Here is a 16,588-nt window from a genome sequence, read left to right on the forward strand (position 1 = left end):
ACGCATGAGTGCACTACGTGTGCATGCGCCGCAGCTCGACATGTTCCACTAGTTGCCGTGAAGGCGGCGCCACTGCTCAGCATGCAACCTTTTACCACGTAAGCAACACAGAATAGAATGGGGATGAATAATAATACACGTGCTTTAATTTTGAGCACTAATTACGTTGCACCTGAAAGCATTAGACAACGTACAGCAAATTGAATGGCTCTGCCACCAGCTTCAGGCTCTTCGACTAGGCTGCACTACATACTGGTTTTTTGCTACTTTTAAGTGCGACTTGAAAATGTAGATCCTACTCAGAGCGCAAAAAGGATGCTTGAATCTGTCACTATAATTCATGGTCTTAACATTTTCACCAGGATCTAATCACATGTTCTGGCCAGTTGTCAGTCCCTTTAAGAAGTTCATAAACCTTGGTGAACAAGAATTTTCGTGCGATTTATACACAAAAGGTCAATCACTGGTTAGCATTCACTGAATGACCTCGTGATCAAAAGCAGAATAACAGCCATCGATCCACTTCAGAAGGCTGTCCGATACAGGGGTAGCATAAAAAAACACACGTGAAAAGTAAATGCATGAGTACCACTAGGTAACAGCAACAGCATAAGAGTAAACAAAATGACCATGTACTAGGCAGTCATTCGTGGGTTGAAACTCACTGCCCTTATGTGCAAAATCTGTGGTGGCAGCTTGTAAAACCACGATACCTCATAATAGGGTTTCCAACTGTGCAAAAACCACTGAATAACTCACATTTCAATAAAGGTCTACCGCACATGGCCCTATCTTGGTCTAACCATTCCCATCCACTATGAAGACTTCATAGTTGATAACACAGAACTTAATGGAGATTCACCAAAGTAAACGTACTTGCAGGCGAAGGTACCGGATGTGCAGTTCCACCTTGTGCACGCAGTCTTCAAACAGCACTACCATGCGCATGGTAGAGGCGCAGCCTTGGATGAAGCGCACCAGGCTCTTGTGATCCACGTGCTCCATGTCATGCCCATTTATTGAAAGGATCACGTCTCCTGCATACACACGCCATCCAGCATTATATTGAGGCACAACACATTACTGACAGGCAAGGTGGTGATCGATTGGTAAGGCTACAAAAGCAGGGTAGAGGTTGGATCAGTGAGGTGCTTGTTGTCTATTATGTGTGGGATAAAGAAGCTATTCCTGCCACATATTGCTTACCTTGAGGTAGAAATCTACTTAACTACCTTGAGGCACACCAAAAATGATCAGCATTCGGCATCTGCAGATGGCTAATACAGGCCATGGCAACAGTGTCTCCCCCTTTAATTTGCACGGACATTCGATACCCCCCATAGATGGCCTAAGCTTAAATGCTACATAATAATAATAATAATTGCTGGGATTTTGCGCATCAAAACCATGATGTGATTATGAGGCACGCCGTAGTAAGGGGCTCCGGATTAGTTTCGTCCAGTTGGGGTTAATGTGCACCTAAATTTAGGCACACAGCTGTTCTTTGCATGTAACCCCCATGAAAATGCAACCACTGTGGTTGCATTTTCATGCAACCACAGTGGTTGCATGAACCCACACACCGAGAATTGCAGTGTAACACCTTATGTGCTGAGCTACCATGGCCCATACTTAAATGTTTCAGCTGGTGCAAATATTTAAGGTGTATTACAGCTTGCATTACTCAGCAGAGCACGTGTTGTGTTGTGCTCTGCATGAAAAAGATCTTGTTTTTAATTTTTTTGATGTCACCTTTACCTTGCTTTAGAGTGAAAGTGTGAGATTTCCTTTCCTTTGAGACTGCAAAGTCATTTTATAAAATAACTGTGAATGTATAAACAGCATTAGTGAAAACCAACAGATAACGAAGCCAAGAAACGTAAAAGGGACGTTAATTGTACCGTTTTAAGTGTATTGAAGTAATTACGATATACAGATGTGAAACACTCCCAGGTTTGCATGCACATAAATACCCCATAAAGTGGACGGGGGGACCACCACTACAGCTTGATCAGTAAGAGCGTCGAGCATGTAATCCGAAGCTTGCAGGTTCGGTCGCTGTTGGCGGCAAGTTGTCTTTTCGTCCAGTTTACTTTCTTCATATCTATGTAGCTACTTCAATACACTTAAAACAGAACAATTAACATCCCCTATACCTTCCTTGGCATTATTATCTCTTGGTTTTCCCTAAGGTTGTATCAAATAAAGAAACCAGCCCTCAAGATTCCCTTCTTTCATTTAAATACAGTGGAACTTCGATTATACATCCCCCGGTCCTGTGACGACCCGCGTTTTACGACGAATTGGCTTGGTCCCGGCAAAACCCCCATAGAAATAATGTATTAAAAACCTCAATTGTATGACGCAATTTTACGCCGGCCCCGCCTCGTACGACGCTTCGCTGGACTGTCCGAGAAAAAAAAAGACCTACGATGACGCGGGCTGGCACGCAAACACACTGCGGCCGGGCGAAAAAAGTCGGGAAACCGAGGAACCGAGTTCGTATCCGCGCTGCCACCACAGGGCCTCTTCAATTTTTCGACACGCTGTCGGCCATAGCTAGCCAGAGCCAACGTTGGCCGGAACCAGCCGGAGCGCATTCGTTTTGTCGCATTGCACTGCGCACTTCCGTTGTCGCCTTTTTTTTTTCTCTCTCTTCTTTTGGGTGGTTTTGTAGTGACCGTTGTGAGCAGATAACATGGCAGATAATTTCGAGCTCGCTTTCTAGTATGCGATAACTTTCACTAGATTTCGTGTCATTATACTGGACGTGTTGAACGGCGATTGTTGAGCCAACATTTGCGACAGCCGCGGGAACCGGAACTTGCCGCTGTCTAGCTACTAGAGGGCTGGGGCGTTTTAGCCGCTCGCGATTGGTCGAAGCTTGCAAATCGAATAGGCCTACTGCCGTGCTGCGCCACAGCTGCTGTGTCCACGTGCAAAATTTTCTGTGATCGGACATTGGTGTGCGAGGAAGCTTTCGAATTCTTGGTTGCGAGTGCTGCGTCTCGCAATGTCGCAGAACCGAAAACCGCTGACGCTCGGAGAAAAGCTTCGGATAATCGAGGAGGCGGAGAAGCGGAACGGAGCAACAAAGGCCAGCATTGCCCGCGACCTGAACATTCCCGAGTCGTCGCTGAAAACGATCCTCGCGAAGATGGACAGTATCCTACTAAATGCGGCAAAGTTCGGCCTGAACAGGAAGGCCGCGAAAGATGGCAAATATGCTGCCATGGAGAAGGCCCTCGTTGAGTGGTTGCGTCAGGCCTGCAGTTCAGGAATTGCCGTGGATGGCGCAATTTTGAAGGAGAAGGCTGAGACAGTTGCATTGCGCTGCAGCATTGACGACTTTAAAGCCTCCGATGGCTGGTTGGATCGCTTTAAAAAACGCAGTGGAGTTGTGTACAGCCGCTGCTGTGGAGAGAGCGCGTCAGTCAGCTCCGACACTGTAGAAAAGTGGACTGCATTGCTGCCGGAATTGATACGGGAATACAAGCCGTCCGACGTGTTCAACACAGACGAAACTGGATTATTTTATAATATGCAGCCAGAACAGACATTGGCATTCAAAGGAGAGAGCTGTCACGGGGGTAAGCGAAGCAAAGAGCGTCTTACCGTATTGCTTTGCGCTAATGAAGACGGCTCTGAAAAGCTTCCTGCCCTCGTGATCGGCAAGTTTGAGAAGCCGCAATGCTTCAAGAATTTGAAAAGGCTGCTGTGCCAGTACACGTTCAACCGGAAAGCCTGGACGACGGCTGCTATGTTTTCTACATATCTGCAGCAGGTGGACTCCAAAATGGGGGCTAAGAACAGAAAGATTCTTCTTCTGCTTGACAATGCGCCATGCCATCCATCAGTTATGTCGCATTTGAGAAATGTGAAAGTTGTATTTCTGCCCCCCAATTGCACTAGCCAGCTGCAGCCACTTGACACTGGCGTCATCAAGTGCATGAAACAGAAATATCAGAAGTTTCTGGTGCAGCGTCGGCTGGCGGGCATGGAACGCAAGCAGTTGGATAAGAAGCTTTCTGTGCTTGATGCAATGCACTACATTGCTAGTGCATGGGACGCAGTCACGCCAGAAACCATCGCCAACTCCTTCAGGCACTGCGGCTTTAATAGAAGTGGTGCTTGTTCTACCAGTGAAGCTGCAGTGCCTGTTGACGACGAACCAGAGTTCGGCAGCCTGGAGCTGCCTGGATCTTCCGCGGACTATGTTGGTGCCGACGACGACGTTGCAGTGTGCAGTGAAGTGTCGCTGGATGACATTATCGAAACTGTGCGTCCCGACACTGCGGGAACTTCCGACGAGGAAGAGATGGACGACGCTGCAGAGGCTAGCGCGTCCGTTCCGACTTACGCGGACGTGTTGTGCTACGTCGACCACATTCGGCAGTTTGCTTGCGCACGCGATGAGATCGGCGACTTGCTGCCAGATGTTGCAGCTATCGAAAGAAAGCTGATGCGTCGTGGCTGGGCAAACTCTCAGAAGAAAATCACAGATTTTTTTAAAAGGTGGGAAATAAAGGTTCATTCACACCTCCGATAAAATGCGTGGTCATTTTTTCAATTAATTTAACCTACGTTCCTTGGAGCAGAGTAGGTTTGTGCCGCGGACTTTCTTAGGCGTTATGTGCCCGCTGTTGTGGGGCAACAATGACCGTCACTCCCTACATTCTCGGTTTTTCGATTATACGACGCCCGGATTATACGACGATTTTGCGCGGTCCCCTGAAAGTCGTATAATCGAAGTTCCACTGTAGCATTAGGAAAAGTCTAACCACTGAATAAAATTCAAATACTGCATATAATCTCAATAGCGTCGTTACACTGCACAGTCATAGCTACTACAAATGGAGGGTAAGTGGTGAGCAGGGGGGCAGGGGTTATGGTTTTGTGGTTCCCCACATACTTAGGGAAGTGCAGAGTATGTTAGAAAAGTGTGCTTGACTAACAGATATGTCATCACACTTTCAAAGTAGGGCATTAACGATTGTGATGCCCAAACAGTCCTGAAAACTTAATTAGCCAACGCCAAGGTGCAAATGGGAACTCACCTGGACGCATCCCTGCACGGAAAGCTGGCCCATCATACTCGACGTAGTCTACGTATGTGATGAGTTCAATTTCTCCGTCCCGCTTGTGGTGGATGCCGTACGTCTGCACCAGGTAACATTGGCGATGTCACTCACTAATAACCACACTAAAAGAATGTCCACATAAGTGAACAAAGTGCATGCCGGCTCACTCTCTTGCTATGTCAGGCCTGAGCAATCAAACACTCACAAATTGTTGAATTATGCGTGCCATTGTCACACAGTAGTACAGTTTTGACTTGTTTGACAAGAACCTTACACACTGCCAGTTTTCAAGACAAGAATTTTAACTACTTTAATGTTACATGATAATTTAAACCTCCTTGAAACCAAAAAGAAGGAAAAAAATGACGAAAGTGCTCAATGCTGCAGAAAGGCACCTTTTAGTGCACTGCTTAGTGTAACGCAGTTTTAAGCAAAAATTTAATTCAAATGAGAATAGCGAATAACAGCATGCAGTGAACTTTGGTGCAATGAGATTGAACTTATTAGGAACATTGTTCCAATTTGTGTTTAGAGGTAAAAAAAAAAAAGTCACAGCTTCGCCGCAAGGGCGAAGCAATGAATGCGATAGCAAGAAACTAATACTATACGAAGTGATGCTTGCCAATGGATACTCTCAGTTTGAACAGCGCTCCTGTTGCAAAGGCGGCCAAAGCAGCGAAGGAAACTAGAGTGCTTCAAGTGTCGAGCTGTGACACTTGATAGTTCTTGTTCGTTTAGCGGCGTCCCTTGAGCTCGGGTGACTTTCGTACGCTCCGTAACATGAGCGCGGACATCACGGTGAAAGCGTTAAACATCCCTCTTCCCCTCAGCACGAGAAAACCGCGCGAGCAGACAGCGGAAGGGCAAGCTTCTCCCTGTGCAAATATAAGAAGAGAGCGAGCTCGCCGACGACTTTTAAATCCGCCCGTCGTGCTACTAGCGCCATCTCGCTGGTAATGAAGAAACGCTTATAAGCGCCTAGCGTCTCTGAGTCCGTCCAGCGGTAAAGGGTGTGTATATAACGCTCGCCGTTAGCTACGTGGAGGATCTGCGTTTCGTGGCGTAGTGGTTAGCGCCACTCGCTGCGGAGCGAGAGGTCCCTGGTTCGATTCCGCGCTTCGCAAGCATTTCTCTGAATTATTTTTCTTTGGGGCTTTTATTTATATATACATACTTATACATATACGGTGCATGACGGCGGCGACGGCGACGGCAAAATTCAGCCCAGACTGTCCATATAATTGCTATCGCAATAAAAAATGAGCATAGCTTGCACTAGTGGAGCAAGGCTAGAGAAACAGCGAAGCTGATTGGCACCTAGCTGGTCCTGACCTTTGCGAGGTTGTGCTTGGTTTTGCTAAGTTTTGCGAGGCGATGCTCGTTCTTGCTAAGTTTTTTGTGAGGTGTTACCAAGTCGATCCTAGGTAGTAACCTGGTTTGGCTAATTTATACTTTACTGCATTAGGCTAAGCTCAACTTCAGTCCCGGTAGGTGCTCCTGCATCAAGGTGGTTGGTAAGTTTAGCCAAGTGTTATTGGGTAGTCGCTATCGATGCTCGGCTGTTAGGCCAGGACCAGATATGTGCCGATCAGCTCCGCTGTTTCTCTAGCCTTGCGCCACCAATGTAAGGTACACTAACTTTTTCAGCCATGTAAGTGACATTGCTATGCGAGGACTGTGAAGTGCCGAGCTGGGTGGCCTTCTATGTTTCTCTTTTAGGGGCAAAGCACCTTAGGGTCTCGGCTTGTCGGCGGTGCATCGTCGTGACCGATTTGCTTGCACACATCGTCGTGTCCTGTCCATTTGCTTGTGTGCAAGAGAGGGTGCCACCGCCTCAGCGCTCGCTGTGTGGAGAGAGAGAGCGAACGGCGCGCGTTGACTATGGAAACGCTCCTCCTACATGAACGCTGAACTACCAGCTCGCGAGGAATGAGAATGCACCCTCGTCCATGAGAGAATGCCGATGCAGGCAGCGTCTGCTAGCGAGTTTCTTGAAAAAGCCGACTGCTCGCGCTGCACAACCATTCACCGACCACCCCGTATATATAGGCACTGGATCTTGACCTGCAATGTAGTGCCGCTGGGAGATTTCTCTTGTGCGCGTAGTTGAACAATAAAGATTCGCAGCGTGCACGTTAACTAAAAGCGGACTGCGGGTCTCTGTGTCTAATCTTTCTTCTGTCTCTCATTGCCCATTAGCAGTAATTTTGCTGTAGGAAACACCAGTGCACACTACATGCTTCGCCCCTCCACAGGTTTCATGTTAGTGGAGCTGAAACACCCTCCCCTACATGCTTCGCCCCTCCCCATTTTTTTTTTCTTTTCTTCCTCTCTTTTTCTCATATCTCTGTTCATTTCTATTTCTTTCTCGTTCTTTCTATCTTTCTTTCTCTTCCCTCCTCCTCCTCGCTTCACTTTCCTACCCCCCCTTGCTAATTATACAATACAAGGCTATGCTATGCTGTGTTAGCGTGCCTCGATAGCCGAGTGGTTACAACGCTTGTTTTCGAATCATGGGTACACTGGTTCGAATCCCACCTCACCAAGAAATATTTTTTGCTAAGAATTTCTCTCTTTCTCCCTCTCTTTAGTCGTTCTCTCGCCCATCAGAGTTATTGCATCCCATGCAGGACAAATCAGTGCATGTGTTCTGGGAGTGAAGCAGAAGATGTAGAGGAAGAAGAGGACAAAGAGAAAGTGTGACAGTTCATGACGATCATTTCTGCTCGCTCTGCATGGACTAACAGTCAGATTAAACAGCTCCGCTGTTAAAAATCAACAGGATATAGCACAGTAGACTCTCATTAAACGGAACCTCAAGGGACCAGGAAAATGTGTTTCGTTTAACAGGAGTTCCGTTTACTGAGAGATGAGCAGGGTTGCAAAATCCAAGTATGAAACCAATCATGTTATGGGCATTTGTTCCGTTTAAGCAGCAGTTCCGTTTAAGAGATTTCCGTTTACTGAGAGCCCACTGTACATGCTGTTTCTTTACTGGATATAACATCGCTGTCCAGACATAAATGCAAGTCACAACAATCAATACTGCACATTTATTATGCGACAGCATTGCCAGTGTGCACAGGAAAGGTACCACAAAGCTGGAATAACAGTCAAATGTTGGCTGAAAACTAGTCAGATCAGGAAAAGCTCAAATGTAACCGCGAAACTTAGCTCGCATTCCTGGTTAAGGATATTGATGTAGGTATATATGAATGTATGTGTACAGACCACAGCTGGGCAGTATCACAATACAAGAGTATCGCGATAGTATCTTAGAGATACCTTTGAGTAGCTGTATTTCTGTATCGGTATACATTTGAGCAATGTATTTGTATCTCAGTAGCAAATTACTTTTACGATGTATTGATTATATCATGATACTGTGCAAGACATGGGTATCTAGTTACTTTTTTTTTTGTTCAAAATGAGCTCACGTATTTCGAAGGGGGAAAGGAAAACTTTTGTGATAATCCAAGCAAATGTGCACCACCGGTCAGCAACACAGGGACGGCGGCGAAGGGTTCCCCGCACAAGAGAGCAAAAGAGCGCTTTCATGTGAGATCGGAAGTGTTCCGGTACTTGATGACCAGAGAAAACATATCGCAGGAATTGCCGGCCCCCCATGAAAGTGTTAGTCGTTCGTTATAACCGAACTTGAGATCCTCTGCAGTATTAAAGAGACTTCTCTCGTTCGCGAGTGTTGTGTTGAAACCGAACCTATGCAGACAACCTATTTAAGAAACTTCTCAGCAAAACAGATCTTGTGTGCAAAATAAATACAGTCGAACCCGTTTATAACGAACTCGAAAGTGTCGCGAAAAGTGGTCGTTATATCAGTAGTTCGTTGTACATGGACTCGCCCTTAAAAACGTGCGCTTAGCGGCCAAGCCGGTTTTTTTTTTGTGCACTTTTGTTAAAGTGCTAACAACCCCTTCGGTGACAAGCTAAGCCTTTTCGCGTCATGAAGCGACGCCCGCTGCGAGCTCACGAGTGGATTAACCGCCTTTGCAATGAGCCGACACCGTTTCACCGAAGCGCAGTACCACGACGTGGAGCCGATCATCCCTGGCTAGTTGCGTGCAGCGCGTCGCCTACTCGGGTCGCGGAGTCACTGCCGGGCCACTTGCTGTATGCCGTATGCGAGCGTTTGTACGTTCTTCGTGCTTGCTTCACTCCGGACCGTGCACGGGTGCGGCGACTAGCCTCTTCGTCCAACGCGGAGAAAACAAGTATTTTCCAAGCAACGCGCACTCTACGTCTCCGCGATGCTCTCGCGGCCCTGCACGACGATGCGCGGCGCACTTGAGTTGTCACCTAGTCAAACACGCAGTATACGCTCGCTGTCTGTGCATCGACGTTTCTCGGTGCCCGCGCCGCTCAACAACAGCGAGCTAATTTCGTTTCTACAAAGCGACGTGCACTTTAAAGCGGTCTCGCACGACGCGGCGGCGGCGAACTTGCGAACGGCAGCATGGCTAAGCATGGCGCGCTCGTACCGCCGTCAATTGATCCGCAGTGTACGGCGTAGTACGCCACACGCGCAGCCGAGCAGATATCTACAGATGACTGTGATAAGGTTGTCGGCTATAAGGCATAATGGCACGTTCATCGACGGCCGCCACCTCGCCTTCGCTCTTTTCTGATGCTTATCCGCGAAGGCATCGCCGCAATCGCGCGGAAATCGTTATCACCGATCGACCGGTCTCTGCCGTTACCGGAAAGACGGACGACTTTTCGTGGCACATTGTGGCGTCGACGAGTTTAGGGACGCAGTGAACCTTTTTGCAATTGAAAGTTATCGCGGTTATCACTTCAATTGCATTTATGCCTTCTTGCGTTCCAAGGCATTGTTTGGTTCATCGCAGGCGGTCGTAGCTGCAGAGAACGGCGTCAGGAAAGGTTACTGTGCGAAAGCTGACCGCAAGGCTTCATGATGCCTACTATTTTTTTACCCCACTGCCATTCTACCACTGAAGAAACGTCTGAAAATTGAGCGACCTCGCTCGCAGCGACCGAAATCTGCGTGCGGTGCTCGCCGATCCGGGTATCTTAGTCGCGAGTAAACTGGAGCGGGGCACGCGCGAGCGCGCGCCCCTGTCACGCTTTAGAAGGCATATTTTAACTTTTTTTCGCTTCGTATGCACCATATTTTTACCGCGACCGTGTCTGAAGTGTTCGTTGTAAAAGTAGGAGGCTTTGAAAAATGTTCGCTATATCTGGACGCAGCTTCAATGGTTAGCATAGGAAAATCGTAAGTGCACCCAAATATGGTCGTTATAACCGATAGATCGTTATATGTGGGATCGTTATAAGTGGGTTCGACTGTATACATTTTTTATCAATATCACCTGTGTTCATTAGTGATTCAAGCAATATGCTTGACTTGCAAGTTTCAATGTGCTGCAGCATTATTCGTAACATTATGCTAGACTTAATAGATGTCTTTGTGCAGCATGAGCGTCCCCTAAAAAATGAAAAACAATATTCCTGTATCTGTATTCCCATATCTGTATTCTTGGATATTTTTCTCGTCTTTTTGCAAAAGTATCTCCGAAATATCCCATTATGTCAAAGACAAATGTATCTCAGTATCTGTATTTCAGGCTTCCTCAACATGTATTTCGATATCTGTATTCCGGAATAGATTTCTGAGTATCTCTGCCCAGCCCTGGTACAGACTCCCAGCCTCATGTTGTGACTGTGGCAGGATTGTAAAATCAATTTGGCATGTAGAACAATAAAAAGGTTAGAATAACAGAGCGGAGCTAGTTGGTACATATTCATGCTAAAAGACTGGGTGTGCAAACACGGACACAAGAGAGAAGTCAACACAAGAGAGAAGTCAAGACACCACAAACACCAACTAACAACTGCAAAAGCACACAACGGTGGAAAAGAAAAGAAGATACGAAAACTTTTCTGCGCATGGTCAGGCATTAGGCGATACCCATTAATTCGGCATACGTAGGGGTCTACGTGAGAGATAACCGTTAAGCCATTTGATTTCTTCTTTATGCAAGCTAATCAATGGTTGGCTCACGCATCGAGTTTCCTACAATACTTACTAGAGGGAACTCTAGCGCTAGTGTCTATGGGAGCTGCAACGCATGGCGCTTCAGCCAGCATGGGAATGATGGGTAGTACACGGATTTGTCTAAACTTTGTTCTTTCGGCTCCATTTGGCTCCGCTTCGCCAGCGTCCGCTTTGTCGAAAGACTAAGTTCAGCAAAAGTTAGCAGTCTCACTTCACTACTTTAACCTTTTTAGGCTCACCAATTCACATCTGGTCACGAAGTTCACAACGGTCTATTCTTTTATCCGAAACTAATGCCAAAACACAGCAATAAACAAAGCCACGAGTGCGTTCAAAGTCGTAAGCACGAAGATTAAGCAAATCCGTGTACTACCCATCATTCCCATGGCGGCTGAACGATCGCAGTGCCAGAGTCCCCTCTAGTTAATTTTAGGAAACTCTATGGGCTCACGCATGCACTACCACTGCTAACGATATGCCATGCCTAAACCATTAAACATGTTTCTTCATTTCCGTGCCTGTAAAACACTGCGCATTCCTTGAATTTCGGCATGCATTTACATTCTCGACAATGTACAGATAGATCAGATGGTGAGCCTCCAGTAAGCGATCTCTTATGTTCCAATAATTTCTGGCTAACACAGTGGCCTGTCTGTCCTACGTAGAAGCGGCCGCAGCTAAAGTAACCTTATAGTACACCACACCTGTACAGCAATCAGTGAATTTGTTGGTGTGTCTTACAAAACAAATGTCAGTTCGCATCTCGTTTATTACTCGATCATTCTTTCTCTGCACAGCGCCACATCTCTTACCTAGCTTATTGGCAGCTGTTAAAACAACATTAATGCCGTATCTACTTCCAACTTTCTTTAGCCTGTGAGATACGCAATGAATGTAAGGAATCCCTATGACACGTTTTTTCCTTGTTGTTAATCAGCATTTGTGGTGTCTTGACTTCTCTCTTGTGTTCGTGCTTACATGCCTAGTCTCTTAGCATGAATAAAAAGGCATATCTAAATAACCTTGCGTGCTTTTTAAAACCACATATAGAAAGAAATAACATAGTGGCCAGTGCAAAATACAGGCACAATATTTTCTTCATCCAATGTCTTCAAAATCATACTGTGCCATCTATCTGTAGATCTAGAGTCAGTAAATAACTAATTTACCCTTGCATAGAAACGTACAGCAGTATACACGCCAAGTTGTCCCAACTGGAGCCAAGTTGTCCCTTTCCACAAAGGCGACAGAGTGCAGGAAGTAGACAAAGCAAATGTCTTGCCTGCAGTGTAAATCCAAAGGAGCCCTTGCGTCTTTCCACGATGATGGTTCTCCGGCGACGGTCTTCATCCGGGCCGGTTACTATCACCCTGTCATTTTTCACCCTCTCCAGGATTTGGTGCTGAAATGCGAATCCTCTCATTACTGATGGCACAATAAAGTAAGAAGATGCAAGTGGAATACCGATGTCAACAAAAAACAAATTAGTGAAAACACAAGAGAGAGTCAATATTTTTAGAGGTAACCAGAACCATCCTGGCCCATGTTCCCTTATATGTTGCTCCTCATATACTATTTCTATGGCATAGAATCATGTATTCATGTCTTCTGTGGCATGGAATCATGTAAACTTGGGCATTAAAAAAAAAAAACCCCACTGACAGAAGATCAAATTAAATGACAAATGTGAGTTTGTCATCCTCTGTACCCTCACAAAGTCAGTGATATTTTTCTTTATCATTATCCAAGTATGCATATATTAGCTGACAGTTGCACTGTGCTCCCTCGGCTTGAAAAATAGGAACATACTCCATAAACATCAACGACAATGAAATTATGCACGTTTTTGGTCTGAAAAGTATGAAAACATTCATACAGAAAGAAGAATAACATTGCGGAAATAAAGGCATACCGATTGGACAGACTGTGCAACAGCTCCACCGGCAACTATCATAGCTACCTTGTGCCTTTGCATTAACGGAATGCGCTCTCAGCCAAACATACAATGCGATGCCCTCCCTCTTTTTTTTTCCTTCTCACAACCTTTTGGCTGTCCCCTGGCTACTTCTGCATCAAAGTCACCTGCAACTTGACAGCACATCCATCTGTTTGTGCTTTTGCGTTCATGCTTTTGTTTCTGTGCTATAGTCGCTAGTGTCGCAAGTGCTCGAAAGAATTCATAGCATGAGTTGGACTCGCACAATGTCTGGAATTTCAATTAAGATAACTTGAACACTTTGGGCTTGATCTATATCACATAACATTTCCCCGTGGCATTTGGCAGAAGTGGGCCCGCCTGCTATTGTTTATTAGAGTCGTCATGACAACAACCAGGAGACATTTATACGACAGCGTATGCATGCCAATGCATCAGATGTCACAACACTGCTCCAGCATGAAGCTCACTGTGCAAACATCGCCCCTTTGTAGTGGCCATAACAGAGCTTTGATGATTTCCCTCAACACAAGACAGATTTGTTGCCCCATGGTACACATAAAGCTGTATTCACACGATGGATGTGATCACAGACGAGTCAGTCACATGATTCGAATCCCTCCACACGAGAAGGGAGAATTTCGGCATTCTTCCCCGAGGATCCCAACTGTTATTTGGGCCTCCGCCGTTTCGCAAATCGCTCCACACGGACCGAAGGAGGACTGCGGCAACGGGTAACATAGTGCGCAATCCACGGGCTCGAATCGCGATTTGGTCCATCGTGTGAATACAGCTCAAAGAAAACGCCACTCTTCTTACACTCTACCGCGCATATAAGTGTATTTCAGCCACTCACCAAGTGAACAGCCTGCTTATAAAAAAGAAAAAAAAGCTCCAAACTTTATATTTGGGTGTTTATGTGCTGGAACCACTATACAAACTATGCATTGACCATCTGAAGTTTTTCAACAAGATCCAAATAGGTCCACAATTTCTTTCATATCGTACCGCTATTGAAATGTGACAGCTACAGCTGTTATTTCAACCAGTGGCCTGATGATCAGCAGCATGCTTTAGCCATTAAACAACCACGGTCGATGGTCTGTCTAGAGCTCCTCTCTTCCCTGTTGCGTTGCTAACATAATCATCCTTCAAAGTTGATAATACAATAATCCCTGCCACTTTGCATGCAAGAACAGTAATGAAAGAATGAGACGCACCATAGTGTGGAACTTTTTCTTGCTGAAGTTAACACCAATAACTATCACAATGCACTACATGTCCTTGCTTTTGAAGATGTCACCGTCTTCACCCGTTATAAACATTTGTGAAGTTTTCGGTTGATGTTCTTTTACCACTTTTCCAAGTGTCATGCTCCCAACATTAACTTGAACAGCTTCGCTAGGCAATACCTCTTCTTTACGTAACCCCAACTTTATTTCTTTACAGAACTGCAAATTGGGCTAGTTGGTGAGGATTCATTGTGGTTTATTTCTTTGTGGTTCCTAGGCACCCACTTACTCTCTTCCACAGCTTGTTCTATTTCCCTCTCTAAATGACCCGTGAATGTGCAGACACTAAAAGCGTAGCTGCATAACTCACACTGCCAAAACTTGTATAAGAATGTTTCTTTCTTTGTTGCGCTCAATATCTGGCTTATGATTGACACCAGCAGTAAAGCAAATTTCATAACATGAAAAGTCGATACACTGAAGTGCCAGTGTAGCCCAATGTTCCTTATGTAACGTAAATGCTTTTGGCTCCGAAACACAAATTTATTTTCCGTGCCCTTCGAAGTCTGTCAAGATTCGGTGAAATAAATCTCGGTGCTTTTTGTTATGCACCTCGGCGAGTGTAAGCCGAGAGGCCGCAAACGAGGAAAATGTACGCACCGCGCTCACTTTCAGCGGACCGCGCATGCTTCGAATGCAAAAAATCGCAGCAGGAAGCTAGGGCAAACAGATTCCCTGCATATGACCACGACGCAAGGTCACTGGCTCTATTCCAGCGTCTTGACACCAGGGTCACATGCACAGCTCGCTGCCAGCAAAGACACACTGCTTCACCCTTCCTATCAGCCAAGCAACGCTTGGTGATAAGGTAAAGGAGGGGTGTTAAGAATACAACGTAATTCGACAGCGACACGACGCGGACTTCGGAGTGATCGGATTACGACTGCGCTATCGCGCGGCGCGTGCGTCAGCTCCCAAACCCCCCTTCCTAAAAATCGTGCGTGCTACTGTAGCGAGCAAAGAGCCCAGCAAGTTTCTAGGCATATACCTCTGCTTCTTGGGACACCATAAGGGCGACTCGCAAGCGGCCAGCAGGTCAAGGTGTAACGCACAATACTGCGTTGTCGTGCGGAGCTCTTGCATTGCGGTTGCCCCATCGCCGCCTACCTAATTATCTCCTCCCGCGATTAGCCCCAAGTAGCAGCGGTTTTTCTGGCGGATAGCCAAGCGCTTTGTGTGCCTCTGCTGTTATTTTCGCCTGCACGCGAATGCGCGCGTATTGAAACCACTCTGGTGGGGATCCGGCCTTGGTGGCAAGCGAAGCGTTGAGGAACGACAGACAGTTTTTTGCGTCAGTGGGACAAAAACGGGTCGCAGCCGTTTCGGAACCGACCTCTGTTTGGCTCTGGGTGAAGAAGCTCCACGTTTGTCGCCTGAAGTTAGGCCGCTTCAGTTCGTTATAGGAGCATATGCCGATGTAAGTTACGTAAGATGCCGGGAAACTGCGGTATAAATCAATACCCCGCAATCTCGCTAACTCAAAACGCCAGAGACAGCTTTGGTCCGCAATGAGCGAGTCAGCACGCGCGGATGATTTGCCGCAACGTTAATTAAGCGGCCCTTGTGCTAGTGTATTTAGGAAATAAAAATAAGAAAACACCACTTCACTTTCGCAAACTTAGGGTGCAATCACCTCGGTCACATTCCGGGAAAGCAGAAATGATCGATGCTTTTGACGAGCGAGTGTAGTGAGTGTTTTACACTTGCTTCAGCGTCCAACACTTTGAGGAACTTCGCTAAACGGTGCGAAAGAGAAACATCTGATGCGCGCATACGCCTCCCTTTTTTGCAGCACTTACCTGAGACGTTTCAAGGCTGGCAAGGACACTGCTGTGCCCGTGATGGTGGTGTCTTCGATGGTGGTGGTGACGCTTGCCATGTTTCTTGTTCACTTTAGGCGACGACATAGCGCCGCCAACGAGCATTGTGCGCACGCTTAGTAACTAAACGTGTGAGCCATTTCATCACACACCGCCATCGCAACCCCCATTATCTACTTCCGACGCCCGTAGGCAGTCGCTTAGCTACGGAAGCCACCACAGCGCCTGATGCACTGCATGTGTTTATGAGTTTACGCGCTTAGCTTGCGCACGACGCACCACATGCGGCGACGCCAGCAAGCTATCTTTAAAAAAAAATGACCGTTACTGAGTTGTTTTAACAAATGTTAAAACCCGCATACTCAGAAATCTTTAATTTATTAAAATAAGCTTGATTTTATATAAGATACTTATACTTTTTT

General features: G+C 46.3%; 1 protein-coding gene across 1 annotated transcript; it reads right to left on the bottom strand.

The window, feature by feature from the left end:
* Positions 1-858: 858 nt before the first annotated feature.
* Positions 859-16,391, bottom strand: LOC119386335 (protein TAMALIN-like). The gene is made up of 4 exons (XM_037653658.2): positions 16,146-16,391; positions 12,401-12,520; positions 5,058-5,160; positions 859-1,037 (listed from the first exon to the last, which is right to left on the bottom strand). The coding sequence occupies exons 1-4, from the start codon at positions 16,269-16,271 to the stop codon at positions 859-861; spliced, it is 528 nt and encodes a 175-aa protein (XP_037509586.2). The 5' UTR covers positions 16,272-16,391.
* Positions 16,392-16,588: the final 197 nt, after the last annotated feature.

Source organism: Rhipicephalus sanguineus, chromosome 3 (genome assembly GCF_013339695.2).
Source record: "Rhipicephalus sanguineus isolate Rsan-2018 chromosome 3, BIME_Rsan_1.4, whole genome shotgun sequence".
NCBI classification, from domain to species: domain Eukaryota; kingdom Metazoa; phylum Arthropoda; class Arachnida; order Ixodida; family Ixodidae; genus Rhipicephalus; species Rhipicephalus sanguineus.

Excerpts from the sequence above, each read along its gene's own strand:
- LOC119386335 (XM_037653658.2), bottom strand. The coding sequence starts at position 16,271 with ATGCTCGTTGGCGGCGCTATGTCGTCGCCTAAAGTGAACAAGAAACAT. Across the intron at positions 5,161-12,400 it reads CCTTTGGATTTACACTGCAG|ACGTACGGCATCCACCACAA; the intron begins GCAAGACATTTG and ends TACCTGGTGCAG. Across the intron at positions 1,038-5,057 it reads CCGTGCAGGGATGCGTCCAG|GAGACGTGATCCTTTCAATA; the intron begins GTGAGTTCCCAT and ends GTGTGTATGCAG.